Raw genomic sequence first — 21637 nt, 5'->3', positions numbered from 1 at the left:
AGCGAAGCGACTCGCGACGCGGCGAAGTTGGTCAAAAATCGAACTTCGCACGTTGGTTCACCCATTTTTAGTCGCGAAGCAGTATATATTTTTCTAATGGAATTAAAGCCAAACTACCTAGTGGGGACCTTGGAAATTTAGCCAAAATTGAGTCATTGGGCTCAACTACGGAATTGCGTTGAAACCAAGGTATCTTGAAGAAAGGTACATTGATCTAAGCAGTCAGTGGATGCGGGGAATGATAAACAGCGGGGGGTAAAAAATGACAGCTGGTGAGTCGGCTGGCTGGTGATGTTCTTTCCCCTCCGCTGATTAATGTCGTTTCCATGGTACGATTATAGTTTTGTTATGTTTAGGAAAACAAATTGAAAATGTGTGCAGTAGAAAAGACTGATTCCGAGTACAAGAAATTGGTAAGCGCATTTTATAGTTTAAGTTCAAGCCTTATTTCAATTTTCTAGTTTTAGAATATCGTGATCGTGCATTTAAACGAAATTGATGGGCTCTGCATGGACTTATTCTATCGCTGCTAATCTGGTGTACAATGGAATATTTTAGCTTGTTTAAGGCATCATGAGGCCATTGCATTGTGCTGTACTCGGTTTTATTTCGTATGTATTGAGAACGAAGTTTTGAGCTATGGAAAAGTTAACAATTGGAAACTAATTTATTTTTCTATTTTCAGACTTTTTATTGCAACGGTGAGAGACAAAATGGAGCCCAAAAATCACTAAAATGGTGTCTCATTTTGAACGTTTTTCGAGATTGCTTCATAAATAATTATCCATATATTTCTCAAGTGTTTTGTGTATTCCCGGAAGTACCTATGAATATATTTGCCCTTCTATGAGTTTTGGATTATTGTGTACTGAATTCAATTCTTCCTACTTGCACACCTGTAATGTGCACAAATGTAGGAAACCGTACATACAACTGCGATTACGGTTTGTTCACATATTTCATAACGCTAGAATCGGCCATTTCTGGCACCCACCCACTCCAATGTGACGCTTTTTGAATTACAGTTTTTTTTAGTTTTAGTATGATCCGTAACATCATTAGGGCACCAATCCACCCTCTCCAGCGTTATGAAATTTGTGAATGGGCTTTTACAGTTACTGCAATGGACAGAGGCGTTCATAGTGCCACATTTTTGTATGACTATTCTCTTAATACATCAATTTTCAACGAATTGGAACGCATGTCAATGAGATGAATAATTACAATACATATTGAGATCTTAAACAACATCTGCCTCGATAGTCAGCACTAAGAAACTTAAAGAACCAGTTCGGAAAGAGAACGCTAAAGCTGCAGTTGATTGACAGGAGCAAAGCAAAATGGTTTGAGGGGAAGCATGTTGCTAGGATCTCAAGGCTTACTGCCCTGATGAAGCATAACAAACCGGCCAGCTGTCAAATTGTTTTCCAATATGGTGGAATGCCCTATTTGACACATCGAACTACCTCCCTTTTAAATACCTTGGTTGAAACAACCCAAAATTGAGTTGAATTCCGTCTCCGTGTATGTCGACTTTTTATTCGCGAATCAGTCATTGAACCATTTTTAGAGTGCACTTGCAGTGTCGTTTTCAATTTTTGTCAGTCGTCGTCTTTATTTACTTCGCGAGAGTCTCAAAACATTTTTATTGCGGTTTTGCATTATTAGAAATAAAAAAATGTTGTGGAAATAGTTTTTTTTCTGGCGATTGATTGTGATGAAATTAGAATACTCGCAACGCAATGCAGTAGTTTCAACAAAAGGCACTTCTCCGATTGACGGTAATTGCAGGTAAATCGAATCCTTATCAAAAGTAGAGTAGTTTTGGGCGGTGCACTCTGCACTGATTATTGTCAACGTTTCATAAGTGGGTAATGGAATTATGAAAGAGTAAATAGAAATAGGTCCACGAAGATCAAAATAATTGATAATCCTTGTTCTGCAATTTCACATGACCTTTCAACATAATCATATTAGTGAAATGCGTGTAAAATTACGAACGAAAGGATTTCGTTCTCGGTGAAGACAATCCTTATAATGGAGATTGCTATAAGTCACGATGAGGGCTATTTTCCGGGAGGCGTAGTGCAAGTGCATATGCATCTGATTTTCGTATATAGTTAGGTAAAATCTAGAAAAATTAGGCCAATCATACGATACTGCTCAAAATCATAACGAGAATTGATTTCAAAGCACAATGAGCAACATATTTCGAAAATATTGAACCCTTGGTTGAAGCTTATATGGAGATTAGGGTGGCCCAATGACATACCCTGGAAGTCGCTCTGGGAGAGATAATTTTTATAATGCGGGTAACATCCAGAGGGTCTGCTTGAAGAACTTGAACGCATGCAATGGACCAATGCAAGAGTTCACTATTTGACGTTTTAGCGGTGCCGTGCTATTTGTGTGACCATGGAAACCAGTGAATTCGGCACCGCTCTAACGTCAAATTAGTGAACTCGTGCATCGGTCCATAGATGAATGAATAATTTGATAATCAAATTCAGAAACTTTGAGTTAGAGTAAATAAATAATTTGTTTGTAAAACTAAAATCCACCACAGTGTAACATTAAAAAAAAGGAATTATCCTTACGTTACATGAATCAAATAAATAAAATAAATAAATCTATATAAATAAAAATGGAATGGTGTTTGTATGTCATGAAATGGCTTACGAACGGGTCAACGGATTCGAAAGATTCTTTCTCAGTTTTGTTCGTCAGGGGTTCCGACGTGTTCGTGTGTATAAAAATCCCAGAATATTCACCGGGAAAGTTGAAAAAACGAGCGCGAACGAAACTGTCATTTTATATGGGAAGATCAAAAGCGTTTTTCAACAGCCTACTTGATGGCAAGACGAAGTTTGCCGGGACCACTAGTAAATAAATAAATAACATCGATCGCAGGAGCCAAGCCAAGTGTAACAAGCCTTACAAAATGTTCGAAGGACTCATACAAAAAACGTGACAAAGGGGGGAGGGGTCGAAAAAGTCGTAATTTTGCGTGACATAATTTGTGTACCATCCCTTATGAGCACTTCCACAGTTAATAACTGAGACCTTTCTTTGCCAAAGTTGCCATTTCCGTATTGAGCAATTCTCGCTGAAACCAGGCCGCCATCGGCACCCATCGTTAGAATTTCAATTTTATGTCACTAATCGATAGTTTTTGATAAAACTTAAGGGTGGTCCTTTCCGTTTTCTCAAATTGGTGGACCCCTCGTAAGCCAGCTAGCTAAACAGTTTGCGAAAAAGCCCATTTTTTGATAAATCTTGGGTATTTTTTCACGTGATATGTCTCATATTTCCCTTGGAACACATAGTAAACTTAGTGGCATCGTATAGAGAAAGGATATGGCTTTTATTTGAAGTTAAAAAAAATTTGGCCGCCATTTTGAATTTGGCCGCCATCTTGAATTTTGTTAGAAAAATCGTTTTTTCACTATTAGCGCACCGCTAGTTTTGAATTCTGAGATCACCATCAGAAAGCTGAGGAAAAATTGCCGTCAAACGGGGTGACTTGCAACGGCGGGGTGACTTGCAACACATTGTTATTTACAACTAAATTTCATTATAAAACCCAAATTTCAAAAGAAAATTTGTTTTATATCGGTGCTTCAATACGTGTGACTCACAATTCAAGTAACGGCCACGATTAAAGCTGTTATTGTAGATATGTTTATACATTAAACATAGTTCTTATAAATGTCTTGAAAACGGATGCTTCATGGAGGTTTAAAATCGTGACCTGAAAACATGAGATAGATTTAATTTACAAAAGTAATACTCTACATGATGTTTCTATAACTAATGAGTGATAAAATGACAAATTTTATTTTACGAGATTGTAGCAAAAACTTTCTAATAAAAATCATTTTTATATAAATGTACCTGTGCGGGGTGACTTGCAATACTTTATTTCTAAGCAGTTTAGAGTTTTATAAAATTTAAAAACTGTTGTGTTAGGTCTACTTTATAATTAAAAGAGTAATAATTCATCAATCAACTACAAACACTCGTTAAAAATATTGTTCAGTTAAGATATTGGACCTTGATGATTTAACGCCTCTTTTTCCCATACAAAAATAGCTCAATTATTTTCTTACAAAAATATATTCAAAATGCTCTTGTACTGGTTCGAATGCTTTAAATACATGAATAACAATACTTAACAAGTGTGACTAATACAAAAAAATCAACATTTTGTAGGCAAAAACTAAATTAGCATTGAGTGTTGCAAGTCACCCCGCACAAGGACATTTATAGAATTTCACCTTTTTGATGACTTTTGATATGACAAAATAATCCGATTCAATCTTCTGTCATCCCATTCTGTGAGCGGGCCGGCCATTCAAAGTTCTACGAGGAATTTAGATTTTTAAATGACGTTTAGATCATGGTTTTGGTTGATTGAAGTTGAAACGTGTTGCAAGTCACCCCGTTTGACGGTGCGTAAGATAGGCTTCTTTATCGATACAGATCTATTTTCAACTAATCTATATTTACATCTACTTTCACTCTCTTCTGCTTTTTTTTACTCTCACACCGAGCAGGTAGGAGAGTGCTCCGAGGGTAGTAGCAGTGATGCCACATACACAGATTTATCTGTAATTACACAGATTTTTTCCTGTTCTTGCCTACAGATATCTGTGATCACAGATCACAGATTTTTGAGTTAAAAAAGATGTTTAAGATTTTAGGATATTCAACGAGTTTAGGCCACAGTTTTAGCAGATATAAAGTAGAAATGCAATTACACTGTTTAGTTTTTCTCAAAATCTTAAGTATTTTAAACTTTTAGAAGCAATTATGTATTTTTAACTTATTTTTAGTAGAATTAGTTCAAATTAATAGTTGTTGACATGCCAAATACAGCCATAATACGTTTCCAAAGTTCATTTTGACCTAAAAAAAAAATTGGATTTTTGCACAACACAGATTTTTACCAAGATTTTTGGAGGTTGACCTAAGATAAAAAAGATTTTTTCGGCCGAAAACTTAGATGAGATTCGGGAAAAATGTGGCAACACTGGGTAGTAGTCAGTTTATCTCAGTCACCATCTGATACTGACGGAGGATGGATGTGGTCCCGATAGCACGGTCCTCCGTGCAGCGTCTTCTGGTGGCTGGACGGGTTTTTTTTGTGGAGGGGCTGGGAATCGAACCCATGACCTTCCGCTTATGAAGCGAAAGCGTAACCTCAAGGCTACGGACCCCCCTAGGTATTTACCCTATGAAATGAACGATTTTCTAAATCATGTTCTACGATTTTGACGTATATGGCGAGTGCAATCAATGCAAACATTACTTTTTGTACAATAAAGAAACAAGTTTTCAATCGTTGGTGTTTTATTCGAGTCGAGTGAAGAATAAGAGTATTGTTTTGAGTGATAAAATCTGGCGGCCATATTGGATTTTGACGCCATCTTGATTTTAAGTAGTAGAATGAATTTTTCACCTTGATAGCACTCAGCATGTCGAATTTAGAGGCTACAAATAAAAACAAAGTTACGTATACTCTTCTTCTTCTTCTTATTCTTCATTTTCCTGACGTTACGTCCCTAACGGAACCGAGCCTAATACTCAGCTTTATTAGTTATAAACACAGGAATTTTCTTTTATAGTGCGATTTTTGATAACAGAATAATTCTTCGACATTTGTTTGAAGTCAGTAATAATGAATAAATAAATTCAATAAATTAAGACCGTCCAAAAACATTGATAGCAATAAACAAACATTTTTTTCACCGTGTGGATTTTTGTTCATTGAATGAAGTTTATAGATTGCGCGTTAGGGCATTAGTAAGTCTTGTGGTAATAGTTTTAGTTTTAACGTAAAACATTGCCAAAAGTACATTGATTTAGAATGGAAATCTTAAATTTTTAAGCCAAAAAATCCTTGATTTTCTGATCCATAAAGTATCGTTTTTACTACCGCCCAACATGCATGTGAAAAAACAGCGAAATTGAAAGATGAGAAGCAGGCTTTGTTCTAATGTGGACGTAATGCCGAAACGCAGGTGTATCAATTTGAGGTTGGAAAATCTGGCGGCCATCTTGGATTTCGGCGCCATATTGGTTTTTAGCAGTTGAATGATTTTTTACCATCCGCTTATCATATTGAAATATGAGGCCTCCGTTAAAAAAAAACAATCTTCTTTCTTTCTTTTTAACTCGAAGATATGCAGAAGAATCATTCAGGTAGCTAATGAGCGTTAAAAACCCTATTTGATAATTTGTTTTTAAAGCTGAGGGACTGGCTCTGTTCCAGTAGGGACGTAACGTCAGGAAAAAGAAGAACAAGGAGAAGAGTAAATGTAACGATGGCATTAAAATTCAACATGTTGAGTGCTAACAACGTGAAAACTCATTCTACTACTCAAAACCAAGAGGGCGTCAAAATCCAATATGGCCGCCAGATTTTTTCACTCAGAACAATACTCTTATTCTTCATCTGACTCAAATAATACACTAATGATTAAAAACTTGTTTCTTTGTTGTACAAAAAACGATGTTTGCATTGATTGCACTCGCCGTATTCGTCAAAATCGTAGAACATGATTTAGAAAATCGTTCATTTCATAGGGTAAATACCATTGCTCACCTAGTTTCTGTAGCCTATCTTACGCAATTTTTCCTCAGCTTTCTGATGGTGATCTCAGAATTCAAAACTAACGGTGCGCTAATGGTGAAGAAACGATTTTTCTAACAAAATTCAAGATGGCGGCCAAATTCAAAATGGCGGCCAATATTTTTTTAACTTCAAATGAAAGCTATATCCTTTCTCTATACGATGCCACTAAGTTTGCTATGTGTTCCAAGTGAAATATGAGACATATCACGTGAAGAAATTCCCAAGATTTATCAAAAAATGGGCTTTTTAGCAAACTGTTTAGCTAGCTGGTGTACGAGGGGTCCACCAATTTGAGAAAAACGAAAGGACCACCCATAAATTTTATCGAAAACTAGCGATCAGTGACATAAAATTGAAATTCTAACGATGGGTGCCGATGGCGGCCTGATTCCAGCGAGAATTGCTCATTCGTATTTTGTGTGGCAGGTACGATGATACTCTATGCCCAGGGAAGTGAAGGAATTTCCCATTACGAAAAGATCCTGGGCCGACCGGGAATCGAACCCAGACACCTTCAGCATGGCTTTGCTTTGTAGCCGCGGACTCTAACCACTCGGCTAAGGAAGGCCCCCGGATTCTTAGGGGTCCTGAAATCATGGTTCCCATACCTTTTAAAATGAATGTGTGTATTCCAGAGATTACAGGGTGTCCGCAAATTATCCGTACAAACTTTGAAGACATGGCTCTATACAATCAAGCATGATAAATTCAATATTCTTTCATAGTTTTAAACATTGGCTTATTATATTATTAAGAAGTAAGTTTGACACATTTCCGATTTCAAATATTTGCCAAACCAAGCCAAATGTATTGAGATGTCTTAAAAAGGAGTTGTTTTTCGAGCTTTATGACGGAAGAGAAATGTCCATAAAACTCACTGGATTTGAACCGTATAATTTTCTATTTCCAGTCTAACTTAAAGCCACTAAACTGCAGGTAACTTTAAATAATAATAGGAGATTTGAATTCATCTATTTTAGATTTTAGGGATAACACATCTTCACTATGACTAGCGGCCCTCAGGAAAAAAGTCTCCGAAAACAAATAAATTTGCCTATCTCAGTAACAAGCAATCATTTCAAAATTATTTTAAGTTGTATTTTGTATCAATATATAGATGTATTATAAAAGGTACATGGACATTGATTTTTTATTGTATTCAATGCGAGATCATCTTTCCAATATTTTGCTATTCGGATAATTTGCGGACACCCTGTACAACGCGACTATTCCATAGGTTCACACATTCTTCATGGAAAAGTTTAAGAAATTCTAGTGATTCGTCTTGAGATTTCTTCAGGAATACGTGTAAAGACTCCTCCAGGAATTCCTTAATAATTTCTATCAAGATTCACCTAGGAATTCGGTTTGAAAATCTAAATGATTTCTCAAGTAATGCTATAAGGGATTCCTTTTTCCTTCTTCCTAAGAAAATTTACTACCGAATTATTCCTTTATTACTATCTTATAGTAATAACTGGAGAAATATTCCTACTAGAATGCTTTCGGAGAAATTTACAAAGGTTTGTTTATTCTAGGTTTGAAGAAATTCGTGTAGAAAATTTTCCGAAAAATCAAGAAAGCTTTCATTTCAATTTTGTCAATAATATTTTGTGCCATTTTTAGAACAACTACTGCAAGAAATACTCCAAAGATTATCCCAGGAATTGCTCCATAAATTCTTCCACGAGTTATTTTATTTTTTTAGGAAGTCTTCCAGGAATTTTACAATAAATTCAACCAGGGGATCCTCATAAATGAATCCAAGAATTGAATGCTTTTAAAGATTACATGATTAGTTTTTGAAAAAAAAATCTCAATGGATTCCTTGATAGTTCATTTAAGGTTCAAGACCACAAACTGCTACAGCAATTATTCTTGAGATTTTCTAAGGATTTCATAAAAATACCCTTCGTTTGATAAATTCTCCGATAATCATTTTATCACTTATGTGGAGATCCATCCAAGAATTTCTCAAGAATACAGAAGAAATCCTTGTATGAATGTATCTGTTTCCTATCATGATTCTATGGTAAAAATTGAATAATATTAAAAATGGGGTTTTTGTGTAATTAAAAAATTGAAGTTTTATTTTTGAATTTTTCATAAACAAAAAAAAATTTCGGTTTATATTTTTTTATTGAAGTCCAAATGGTTCGCTACAACTTTTTCATTGATCATTTTTCTCTAAAATCAACAGTTTCGGAGTTTGAATTTTTCAAACATATTGCGTGCAAATACTTATATGCCATTTTCAAAAGTTATTGTTGAGTCAAAATGATCGATTTTTCTATGGAAAACACTTATTCTACCATACCGAAAACATGTGCAAAATTGACTGCCATTCGAAGATTGTCGAGTTCTGTGACTGAACGATTTGACATGGAATTTATCATTTAAGTGCTTCCCAAACTTTTCAACTTTCGCCTCCTTGAGGCCGATATTTATCTTGAATCTGATAAATGTTGGATCATCGACGCTTTCCGTAAACACTATTTCTTCTTGTAATTAATATTTTAGACATAAAACGTATCTGAGGAGTCCTGTGAAGCGTCGTTTATTTGGTATAGCTACCAAACTCATTATTTCCAGCAGTGGTTGAAATGATGCGGTATTCAGAAATACCTCGAGACCTTTCTTCAGATAGTCTACGATGCAGAGAGGTATGATTTTGCATTGCATAATTCCACCAATAGCTTTAGTTTAACTTTATTTTCTTGCGATTTTTATGTCACTAGTACTCCGAGGAAAACCTGTATTATGAAAACGTACGAGACGAATCACCACAGAGTGATATTTCCACAAATAGTGGTCCCGGGCTTCCACTTATCGGCTCCCTAGAAAGCAACCGTGCCATCAAAGATCAAACGAGTAAATGTCAATGTCATAAAAAACACTCTATAGCTTCCGTAGGACCAATTGAATCCATCATAGATCGTAGCAGGGCGACAACCTATAGGTAAGGGATTGTATCCATAGAAGAGACACCTGTAAAATTATATTTTAAACTTTCAGAAGATGTCCCACACCAACAAACAAATCTCAAAGTCTCCCACCAAATGCATCTATAACCAATATCGATTCGATTATCATTAGCTGCTTACGAGTATCGCCCGAGGAATTGGCCAACCAAATAACGTTGCTAGATTTTCCGGTGTTTGCTGCCATTCAACCGGACGAGTTGGCCAGTTGCGCTTGGAATAAGAAGAATAAAGCAGAGCTCTCTCCAAACGTGGTGGCGTTCACCAAACGATTCAATCATACCATATTTTGGACGGTCCAGGAAGTGCTAAACGGAATATCTGCCAAAGAAAGAGCCGAGATAATCTCCCATTTCATCAAAGTACATGCTTGCATTGATATGATTCATTGTATCAATAATACGACTTATTTATGTTTTTTAGGTTGCTCGACATTTGCATGAACTGAACAATCTTCATTCCTTATTTGCTATAACATCTGCTTTGAAAAGCGCCAGTGTGTATCGCCTAGAAAAAAGTTGGGTACATGTGTCAAAGAAAGATAAGCAACAATTTGAACGATTGGCAGAGATATTCCACGACGATAACAATTGGGCTACATTGAGAGAATACCTCGAGAGTCTCAAACTTCCCTGCATACCATACCTAGGCAAGGAAAACTTTCACCATGACAAGGGTATCATCATATTGACTTACTACTCTAATAATTACAGGTTTATTTCTGACTGATTTGGTATACATAGACTTGGCCCATCCACACAAGGGTGGTTTGGAACCAGAACAACGACGAACAAAAATGAACAATATTCTACGCGTGATATCGAACTATCAAGGATCAGACTATTCCTACATTATGCCGATACCAAAAACACTCAATTATCTTAATTCCGTCCGGTACATCGAGGAGTTGCAGAACATTTTTGAGGATGACCAATACAAGTAAGTCAGTGTTACTGAGCAATATCGAATCGTGTATTTCCTACTTTGATATCTTGTTGGCTACAACGTAGCGTCAGGCATATAGTAGCTCTCCATCTTTGCCGGTCTTGGGTGATATTTCTTCAGTTGCCCTGAACGTTTAGGATTCTCACCTTTCTCTGCTTACATCCAGCGTATTCTTATTTATTTATTTCAAATCGTCAATCATAAGCATCCTGGCCTTGCACGAAGTTGCCAACTTCTAGCTGATTTCCTGCTGAATATTATTTTTGCAATTCCTGCTTCCAACATTCATACCTAAGTCCACCAGCCCATTGAAGTATGCCGTGTTTTACAAATTTATTAATAATAGCTTTATACAATTGATGTAACTCGTAATTCATGCGTCTTTGCCGTATACTATTTTCTGGTTGCTCACGGAGAATGTCCTGCAGAACTATACGCTAGAAAACACCGAAAGCTTTCCGGTCTGCCTATTTAAACGTCCACGCTTCATGCCCGTATAGAGCCACCGGAAATATTAATGTTTTATATAGGGTCACTTTTGTTTCCGTTTGCAAACTGCGGGACCTAAGCTGGTAATCCGTGAAAGACCCTATTCGCAGCCACAATATGTCTTTTCCCTTCATGGGGAACGTCAAATGCGACTCACAAGCTTTCAAGATTAACCAATTTTTCAACAACTTCAAACACATCCTCATCACTAACGTCGTCCACACGCCCTGGGCCGTGTAGTTCCGGCGTCCAGAATAGAACTACGGACAACCCGTTCCGGTGGTAAGAGTCCACCAAACGGGGTAACCCCAATTCAAGGTGTGATGCGAAAAACCGTGCTGAGGAATGAATGGTCGAAGGGGTGAAAAAGATGTTCGGCCATTAACGGAGCCTGTGGGGCACCTGGGCACCCCTCACAGTATTTTGTCCCTTACCGCGTTAATGCAGGGCTCTGGCGTGGTGGACCTCTTTTCCCGTGCTACTCGTGGGATTCAAAAATGAGTACAATATCTAATCAAAACAATAGTAGTAGTGCAGGTAGTAGCAGTAGTAGGGAAGCGAACCCCTTCGCAAGAAGTGGGCTAGCTAGATCTCCGTTGAGGAGAGTAGAAGCAGGAGGAGGCAGCAGTGCACGTAGTGCCAGTGCTGGAACCCATATTTCATCCCCGGCTAACGCATCGGGTGAAGTTATGGATGGAGCGTGGTTGATGAGGGCCATCAATAAAAGTAGAGATGGGCTCTCTGCGATGGAAGTGGCTGCACAGCAGCTCGACTCCATAATTGACTTTGCGTCCTCGAAGTCTAACATCAGCAAGGACCTCAAGCAGGCCTTGCTTAGACTTCGTAAGTCAATGTTGGCGGCCAAGCAGAACCATGCTGAACCCATGGTGACTGCGGCTGCGGCAGAACCCGTGGAACTGAAGGTGCCGAAGTCTACCCAGACGGAACCCTTCGTCTTCGCGGGCAGCCCCAAAAGCGTGGAAGCGAATGCTTACAGCAAGCAATCGCAGAAGTGCGCGAGGCAGCCGTCAGGGGAGGAGCTACCCGGCGGCGCTCGTAAGGCCAGGCGGATACTGACCCCGAAAACCGGCAGAATTGCCGGAAAATCGGACCCCAGCCAGGCGTCCCGGAAAGCCGAGAAGGGTGGGCCCGAAAAGGCTGGCCCCTCACGGAGTGATGGGAACAGGGGGTTGCGACCTTTGAGAGGTCCTCCATCACCACAGGTCAGGGCGGAGCAGGGGGGGGACGCCCCCTGGACAACCGTAGTGAGGAAGAAGAAGAAGAAGAAACAGGAGAATCAGGAGCGCAGGGATACCAAACCTAAGAAAGGTAGGAGGGTAGGTGCCAAGCGCGAAAAGGGTGATGCGATCATCATCAAGACGGAAGAGTCCAAGTACTCGGAAGTCCTGAAGGCGATGCGCAGTGACGCGAAGCTTGCGGATCTAGGAGCCGACGTACGCAGTGTCAGACGCACTCGTACAGGTGAAATGATCCTCGAGCTTAAGCGCGATAAGGAGCGCAAGGGCGCCGCCTACAAAAGTTTGGCGGAAGAGGTCCTTGGCGCTGGTGTTGAAGTGAGGGCTCTGACGCAGTCAGTGACTCTGAAGGTGATGAACCTTGATGAGATCACTAACGCAGAAGAGCTCGTCACGGCACTGCGGCAACAGTGCGAAGTGCAGGTGCCCACCACCGCCGTTCAGCTACGGAAAGGTCCGGCAGGTACTCAGGTGGCCTTAGTACACCTACCTGTGGCAGACGCAAATAAGTCCGCTAAGGTAGGTAAGATCAAGGTTGGTTGGTCAGTATGTTCACTGAACATACATGAGCAACCAGTGATCTGCTTTAGGTGCAGGGAACCTGGACACAAGTCCTGGGGCTGTAAAGGCCCTGATAGGACTAAGTTGTGCAGGCGTTGTGGTGAGGAAGGTCATAAGGCACTAGGCTGCAAGAACCCTCCCAAGTGCTTGATTTGTTCCGGCAAGTCCGTGAACAACAATCACCCAACGGGAGGCTCAAGGTGCCCGACCTTCAAACGAGCCATCAACGAAAAATCACAGTGCAGGTAACGCAGCTGAACCTGAACCACTGTGACGCAGCTCAGCAACTGCTGTACCAGTCAGTTGCTGAGTGGGGGACGGACATCGCCATCATATCGGACCCATACCGAGTACCCGCCGGCAACGGCAATTGGGTCGTGGATGGATCCGGAAAAATGGCGGCGATATGGACAACGGGTAAATACCCTGTCCAGCAGTTGGTGTCTACTACCTACGAGGGCTTCGTGATCGCCAAAGTAAACGGGGTCCTCTTCTGTAGCTGCTATGCGCCTCCGAGTTGGTCGACCGAGCGGTTCACGCAGATGCTGGACTGTATGACGACCGCGCTGACAGGGCGAAGGCCAATTGTAATAGCGGGTGACTTCAATGCCTGGGCCGTGGAATGGCTTCCCCAGCGAGGTCAAATCCTGCTAGAGGCACTGGCCGTGCTAGATGTCGATCTGGCTAATGTTGGTGCCAAAAGTACCTTCAGCCGTAACGGAGCGGAGTCGATTATCGACGTTACTTTTTGTAGTCCTGGCCTAACGAGTAGTTCGAACTGGAGGGTAGACGATGCCTACACTCACAGCGACCACCTGGCGGTTCGCTACAGTATCGACTACAACAACAGCAGGCAGCGGGTTGAGGAAGCGGCTAGGTCAAGGCCGAGCCCTCGTAGGTGGAAGACATCGTACTTCAATGATGAAGTACTTAGGGAGGCGCTCCGCCGTGAGCGTAACCTACTCGGCCTAAGCGGGGACGAACTGGTAGCGGTGCTTACGCGTGCATGCGATGCGACCATGCCTAGAAAAGTCCACCCTAGGAATGGGAGACCACCGACATACTGGTGGACTCAAGCTATTGCGAACCTGCGCCGTGCCTGCCTACGGGCCAGGAGACGGATGCAGCGAGCACGTACCGAGCAGGAGCGTGAAGAACGACGGGCGGTGTTCACCGCTGCCAAAGTCGCGCTGAAGTCTGAGATAAGGGCAAGCAAAAAGGCCTGCTTCGAGGGACTCTGTCAGAGTGCCAACGCGAACCCGTGGGGTGATGCCTACAGGATCGTAATGGCGAAGACAAGAGGTGCAATTGCTCCTACGGAGCAGTCTCCACAGATGCTGGAGGGGATCATCGAGGGGCTCTTTCCGCGCCACAACCCTAGCCCATGGCCTCCTTTTGTAGGACAGCCGGGGATTGGGGCTGGTGATGAGGATAGAGTAACTGATGAGGAACTTGTAGGGATTGCAAAATCCCTAAGCATGGGGAAGGCACCAGGTCCGGACGGAGTTCCAAACCTGGCCCTCAAAGTCGCAATCTTGGAGGCTCCCGGTATGTTCAGATCTGCTATGCAGATATGCCTGGACGAGGGAGTATTTCCAGATGCGTGGAAGAGGCAGAGCCTGGTACTATTGCCAAAGGCGGGGAAACCACCCGGTGACCCGTCGGCGTATAGACCAATATGCTTGATTGACACGGTGGGGAAAGTGCTCGAGAAGATCATCCTCAACAGACTGTCGAGGTACACCGAGGGTGTAAATGGTCTCTCAGGCAACCAGTTCGGCTTCCGGAAAGGGAGGTCCACTGTAGACGCTATTCTGACGGTTAAGAAAACCGCTGAGATAGCACTCCAGCGTAAGAGGAGGGGTATTCGCTACTGCGCAGTAGTGACTCTGGATGTAAGGAATGCATTTAATAGTGCCAGTTGGGCGGCTATTGCTGATGCGCTCGTGCGTCTGGGGATACCCGAGTACCTGTACAAGATTCTCGGAAGTTACTTCCAGAATCGGGTATTAGTCTATGACACAGAGGTGGGTCGGAAGTGCTTTCACATAACCTCAGGAGTCCCGCAAGGTTCCATCCTGGGTCCGGTGTTATGGAATGTCATGTACGACGAGGTGTTGAGATTGAAATTCCCGGCGGGTGTGGTCATCGTTGGCTTTGCCGACGATATTACGCTGGAGGTCTACGGTGAATCGATCGAAGAAGTGGAATTGACTACAGCCCACTCGATCGCAATTGTGTAGGAGTGGATGAGCTCCAGGAAACTGGAATTGGCTCACCACAAAACTGAGGCTGTTGTTGTCAACAACCGAAAGTCGGTGCAGCAAGCGGTGATCAGTGTAGGCGACTGCACAATCACTTCGAAGCGCTCCGTCAAACACTTGGGGGTGATGATCGACGACAAGCTTACCTTCGGTAGCCATGTCGATTATGCCTGCAAGAGAGCCTCCACAGCTATTGTGGCACTGTCCCGGATGATGTCCAATAGCTCTGCGGTGTACGCCAGCAAGCGTAAGCTTCTGGCCAGTGTCGCCTCGTCCATACTGAGGTATGGTGGCCCGGCTTGGGGCACGGCTTTGAGTACCGATAGCTACCGTAGCAAGCTAGAGAGTACTTATAGGCTAATGTGCCTGAGGGTTGCGAGCGCGTACCGTACCGTGTCACACGATGCACTTTGTGTCATCACCGGTATGATGCCTATTGGTATCCTTATCATGGAAGACATAGAGTGCTTCGAAATGCGCGGCACAAGAGGCATACGCAGGACTGCCAGACTGGCCTCCATGGTCAAATGGCAGCGTGCGTGGGACAGTTCCACTAAGGGAGTGTGGACTCACAGGTTGATTCCAAGGTTAGATATCTGGGTCAATAGGCGCCATGGGGAACTAACATTCCACCTAACACAGGTCCTTTCGGGTCATGGATGCTTTAGACAATATCTACACCGTTTCGGTCATGCGGGATCTCCCGAATGTCCAGTTTGTGCAGGTTTAGAGGAAACGGCGGAACACGTTTTGTTCGTGTGCCCGCGTTTCCGCACAATGCGTGACCGCATGTTTGCCACATGCGGTCGGGACACGACTCCGGACAATTTGGTCCAGAGGATGTGTGCAGACGAGTTTGGCTGGAATGCCGTTTCATCGGCTATCACCCACATCGTCTCGGAACTCCAAAGGAGGTGGCGTGTGGACTCGAGGAGTGACTAGTGCAGACGCTAATCAACATGTGGTCCAAGGGTTCGCAGTCGGCTACGTAGGTCATACCGGTGCCCTACGGTCGAGATCGACCCTTACAGCGATTAAGTGGCCGCGGGGAGAACATCCTGGTAGCGCTGCTGTCGTGGCGCCGGCCTACTGGGTGGATACGAGCCTCTGGTTGTTCGGGGCAGGTGGAGGCCCCTTCGTCAGCAATCCCAGCTGGTGCTAGCTGATAGGGCCTGAGCCTTCAGTAGGTCAAATTGCGAAGCCCGCAGTATCAGTTCTTGATACCTGCGGTGCAGCTGGGCGCGGGCTTAGTGGTCGACCCTGCCCGCCTTCAGCGGACAACGGGAGGTGAGGACCACCCGGGAAGCTGGCAATGCGCCAGCATGCTACCTTGGTGGACCCCCATAAGCGTGTCATCGATGTTCGTTGCTGCATGGCTACGCAGCTAACCTGGAGGATGCGATGTGCAATAGCCCCTCTCCGAAGCAATGCCTTCTTGGTGGTCCCGGAGAGACGAAGGGTTTGGCGGCAATGGAAATGGTTTAGTGGGTCGGGGGTGTAGTCCTGTTTACTGCTTGTACGTAGTAAATGGTCCCCAACCCCACACTCCCGGACCTCGGTCCGGAGTCTGTTGAGCAGATTATCCCCCCATTGCTTAGAAGAAAAAAAAAAAAAAAAAAAACACGCCCTGGGCCAGCTCACCTCTTTCGATCTCGAGCCGACAATTCACACTAGAGAACACTCATCTTCGTACCACTCGGACTAATCAAATCTGTTCCACCTCCAACCGACTTCTTTCATTTCATTTATTTAGTTAACATCTAAACAGATAACACTGAATCACGCCACAATACTCGGTTCGGGGCCGCATCTCTCCATCCTCGGTTCTGCCCACGCTCGCCAAATCGATACGTACTTGATCCGCCCACCTAACTCGCTGCGCTCCACGCCTTCTTGTACCGACCGGATCCGAAGCGAACACCATCTTTGCAAGGTTGCTGTCCGGCATTCTTGCAACATGCCCTGCCCATCGTATCCTTCCAACTTTGGCCACCTTCTAAATACTGGGTTCGCCATAGAGTTGGGTGAGCTCGTGGTTCATCCTTCTCCGCCACACACCGTTTTCCTGCACACCGCCAAAGATCTTCCTAAGCACCCGACGTTCGAAGACTCCAAGTGCTTGCAAGTCCTCCTCGAGTTTCGTCCATGTTTCATGCCCGTAGAGGACTACCGGCCTTATGAGCGTTTTGTACATGGTACATTTTGTGCGGGTGAGAATCTTTTTCGACCGCAGTTTCTTGTGGAGACCATAGTAGGCCCGACTTCCACTAATGATGCGCCTCCGTATTTCACGGCTAACGTTATTGTCAGCCGTCAGCAAGGATCCAAGGTAGACAAACCCGTCGACCACCTCGAACGTATCCCCGTCTATCGTAACACAGCTACCTAGGCGAGCCCTGTCGCGCTCGACCCCACCATCTAGCATGTACTTTGTCTTGGTCGCATTCACCACCAGTCCAACTTTTGCTGCCTCGCGTTTCAGACAGGTGTACACAGGTCTGCCACCTTTTCAAATGTTCGGCCGACAATGTCCATATCATCCGCGAAGCAAACAAATTGACTGGATCTCGTAAAAATCGTACCCCGGGCTGTTGAGTCCGGCTCTCCGCATAACACCTACTAGCGCAATATTGAACAACAGGCACGAAAGTCCATCACCTTGTCGTAGTCCGCGGCGGGATTCAAACGAACTGGAATGTTCACCCGAAACCTTCACACAATTTTGCACACCTTCCATCGTCGTTCTTATCAGTCTCATGAGCTTCCCGGGAAAGCTGTTCTCGTCCTTGATTTTCCATAGCTCTACGCGGTCGATACTATCGTATGCCGCCTTGAAATCGATGAAAAGGTGATGCGTTGGGACCTGGTATTCACGACATTTCTGGAGGATTTGCCGTACAGTAAAGATCTGGTCCGTTGTCGATCGGCCGTCAACGAAGCCGGCTTGATAACTTCCTACGAACTCGTTTACTATAGGTGACAGATGACGGAAGTTGATCTGGGATAATACTTTGTAGGCCGCATTCATAATGGTGATCGCTCGAAAGTTCTCACAATCTAACTTATCGCCTTTCTTGTAGATGGGGTATATTACTCCATCCTTCCACTCCTCCGGTAGCTGTTCTGTTTCCCAGATTGTGCCTATCAGCCGGTGCAGACAAATGGTTATAACCTCCCTCAAAGTGGGGGCTCGTTGGTTTCCATCGCCCGCAGTATCCTCCGCTGTCCTAACCTTCATTGCCTGTGCTCTCAGCGCCATTCAGATGTTCGTCGAAGTGCGGCTTCCACCTTTCGATCACCTCACGCTCGTCCGTCAAAATGCTCCCATCCTTATCCCTGTACATCTCGGCACGCGGCCCGAAACCGTTGTGGGATGCGTTGAGTTTCTGATGGAACTTGCGTATTTCTTGAGACCGGCACAGCTGTTCCATCTCCTCGCACTCCGTCTCCTCAAGGCGGCGTCCGAAAGAACCAGGTCTGCTGTTTCCGTTTCCGTCTATAACGCTGCAGCATGACCGCCCGCACTGCGTTCTTCTCCACCAGAATCTGCCTACATTTCTCGTCAAACCAATCGTTCCGTCGACTCCGTCCCACATACCCGACGTTGCTCTCAGCTGCATTGTTGATGGCTGCCTTCACTGTTCTCCAGCAGTCCTAAAGAGGGGCTTCATCCAGCTCACCCTCTTCCGGTAATGCAGCCTCGAGGTGCTGCACGTATGCCGCTGCGACATCCGGTTGCTTGAGCCGCTCTAGGTCGTACCGTGGCGCCCGTCGGTACCGTACGTTGTTAACGACGGAGAGTTTTGTGCGCGTCAGAGATAGTTAGTTTCGACGTGTTGTCTATCGACCATAAACCGATCTGCACATTTGCGTTGCCGATGACTATCTTGACATCTTGTTTTAGGCACTCTCCGTAGGCCCTACCTAGGCTCGACATTCTGCAGGTTACGAGCCAGCAAGCGCAGGTTCATTGAAGGTTCTCACGTTCCATAATCTGACTTTCCAATTGTTGCCCTCTATTCGTTGTTGGGTCTGTTGCCGTAAAGTCAATCCGCCTGCTCTATTTTGGCTTTTCTTGCTTGGTGGTCTTCAATAGACCACCTAACTAAGGTTGCGCTACTTACATCGTGCTAGAGGGACTGCCTCCTCGGTGCTGACACGATATAGCATTGCCATCGCAATCATTCACCCTTATCATGGCTTTGAACCTGTAGCTCTGGTCCTCAATTGATTCAAGTTCTTTTGCACATGCGTTAACGTTGTTACGTATATTTCCTATAGTTTAAAAACAAGCCCTTCAAATCCAGTTTTGCGATGATCATTTTCCAGAAGCTCAAAGCAATCTACCCTATGTTTTCTCATATGAATTTACTTTTCAGGAAATCTCTCAAATTGGAACCACTACCGTCATCGCCTTCTTCTTCGGCATTGAACGGGAAAAACTCAAGCTCCAAGCAAACGAACTCATCGATTCCGACAACCGATAACGGTCAGCATGGTCATCCGTCAACGTTAGCCTCTCTAAATTTATCGCCGGCAAAATCAAGTTCAATGCGATTTCCAACTGTAACGCCAAACACATCATCAGCAAAGTTCATAGGTCATCGGAAATGTCAAAGTTTGGGTACAAAGTAAGTATTTGTTGCACTGATTAAACCTTTCCGTTGTTATCTGCATAGGCAAATACAATTCTCTAAAGTTCTTTGACAACACAATCACAAAAATATATGTTTTAGTATTTAACCTGTTTTTGTAGGGTAATGTGAATGTCTTACTTTTCCTCTTAATTAAATATTCTCGAGCGAATATATCCCTTTCGGGACGAAGCAGCACAAATGTGCTGGACATGATTTTTTTTTGGGACGGCTCGTTCGAACAACGTTGCTAAGGTATTCACAGTTTTATATATAAATACAGATTTACAGCTATTCTGTTCTGCCATCTTTCGGAGAAATGGTAATCTCACATACACAAGGAGCACAATTTTGGCGCCATTTTAAATTTGAAGAATTATACAAATATAGTTCCTGGCAATTCTTTGATAGTGTTTTCTCCAAGCAACTGAATAGGAATTCAAAAACAAATCTCTTAGGATTCCTGTAGAATTTCCTGCAGCAGTTTCTCCTGGCATTTCTTCAGGCAGAATTATTAATTATAAAACGCTGAGAATTACTTTTTGGATTTTTTCTACCAGTCAAGCAAAGATTTTCTCTTGGATTGTTGTTCCAAGTATTTATATTAGCATATCAAGGGTGTCATATTTTATGGGACCGTCTTGTATGCAAAAATGTTTACTGTATCCAACGAACTCGAGTTACCCTGTTGAAAAACAGTCAATAGAGTCGATGATTCACGGTGTCAAATTCTCAAACTTTCATGTGCCTCGAATATTTTTACGAAAATTTGCAGCCCCCGCACACAAACAGACAGTTTGTGTTGCAAAATTTGCTTTTCTTGAATTTAATATGAAAAATAGTCATAAAGAAGTTAAAGAAATTCAATTTTACCTGACACAATATTTTCAGATACTTCTTTTTTCTGACATTACGTCTCAACTGAGACAGAGTCTGCTTCTCAACTTTTTATTATCACTTCCACAGTTATTAACTGAGAGCTTTATTTGCTAATGACTAGTACTGTGCATTGCGCGATTGTTTATCACGACGGCGATCTTGAAAACTTCTAAAAAATGTTGTAAATCGCCGCCTCTACTTCAAATCGTTTTGGTGTCTTCTGCGCGATTATTCCTGATTGTCCAAGGTATGATCGCGCAGAAGACACCAACACAATTTGAAGTGCATGCGGCGATCTACAAGTGTTTTTAGGATCGTCGGCGTGAAAAATTTTCGCTCCACGCATAATAATCTTTTATCAGAGATTAAAAATAAATTTTTAAATTTTTGTCAATTGATTTTTTCGGCTGTTTATTAGTTTGGATATGTAGCTCAAATATCTATAACGAAACAAAATACACTTTTTAGCAATGAGGAAGTCATGTCCGTGTTACAATATTATTCTCGACGCCGAGCAAAATCAGCACTGCTGGTCTGTTGCCAAATCATTCCATTTTACTTCCGTTTATCTACTACTAATGACCATTTTAACATGTGTATTGTGGCAGATACAGATACTCTATGCTCCGGGAAATCGATAAAATTTCCATTACGATAAAATCCTCGACCGGCGGGATTCGAATCCACGACTCTCGTTCTGCTTTCTGGCGTCATGTCCCAACTGGAACTGAGACTGCTTCTCAGCTTAGTGTTCTTAGTGTAACTTTCTACTTATTTATAAAAAAAACAACAAGTGTCTAGTTTGGTAGTTGAGCTAATAAGACAGCACTTCGTGTATTTACTTTGCGTTTTATGCTTAACAAACTGTCATACAATGTTTTCTTCCTTTTTTCTTATCGATCGCCAACTGTCAAACCAGTTGAATCCCTTAGTGTCGAAACCTTTAACATCGAAAATGATCTTACACTTAGGAGCACTTCATCAGGTACAT

The 21637-nt window shown here is 42.9% G+C and overlaps 1 protein-coding gene and 1 long non-coding RNA gene across 6 annotated transcripts in view; both read left to right on the top strand.

Moving 5' to 3' along the window:
- The first annotated feature begins 309 nt into the window (after positions 1-309).
- Positions 310-812, top strand: LOC110675567. The gene is made up of 3 exons (XR_002499602.1): positions 310-413; positions 468-611; positions 686-812. It is a non-coding gene; the product is annotated as an uncharacterized LOC110675567 (long non-coding RNA).
- A 771-nt stretch (positions 813-1583) lies between these two features.
- The window catches only part of LOC5575906 (ras-specific guanine nucleotide-releasing factor RalGPS2), a 31659-nt gene continuing 11605 nt past the window's right edge, over positions 1584-21637 (top strand). For 2 of the 5 annotated variants that reach the window (XM_021844422.1, XM_021844421.1), the window contains exons 1-7: positions 1584-1791; positions 9158-9300; positions 9376-9596; positions 9653-9980; positions 10042-10267; positions 10332-10557; positions 19513-19764. In XM_021844422.1, coding sequence (XP_021700114.1) covers positions 9241-9300; positions 9376-9596; positions 9653-9980; positions 10042-10267; positions 10332-10557; positions 19513-19764 — 1313 coding nt within the window. In that variant the 5' untranslated portion in view covers positions 1584-1791; positions 9158-9240. The remainder of the gene's footprint in view (positions 1792-9157; positions 9301-9375; positions 9597-9652; positions 9981-10041; positions 10268-10331; positions 10558-19512; positions 19765-21637) is intronic. The other 3 variants (XM_021844423.1, XM_021844425.1, XM_021844424.1) reach the window with 3 other exon arrangements.

Source organism: Aedes aegypti, chromosome 2 (genome assembly GCF_002204515.2).
Source record: "Aedes aegypti strain LVP_AGWG chromosome 2, AaegL5.0 Primary Assembly, whole genome shotgun sequence".
In the NCBI taxonomy this organism is placed as follows: domain Eukaryota; kingdom Metazoa; phylum Arthropoda; class Insecta; order Diptera; family Culicidae; genus Aedes; species Aedes aegypti.
This window is presented reverse-complemented; position numbering and strand designations above follow the sequence as displayed.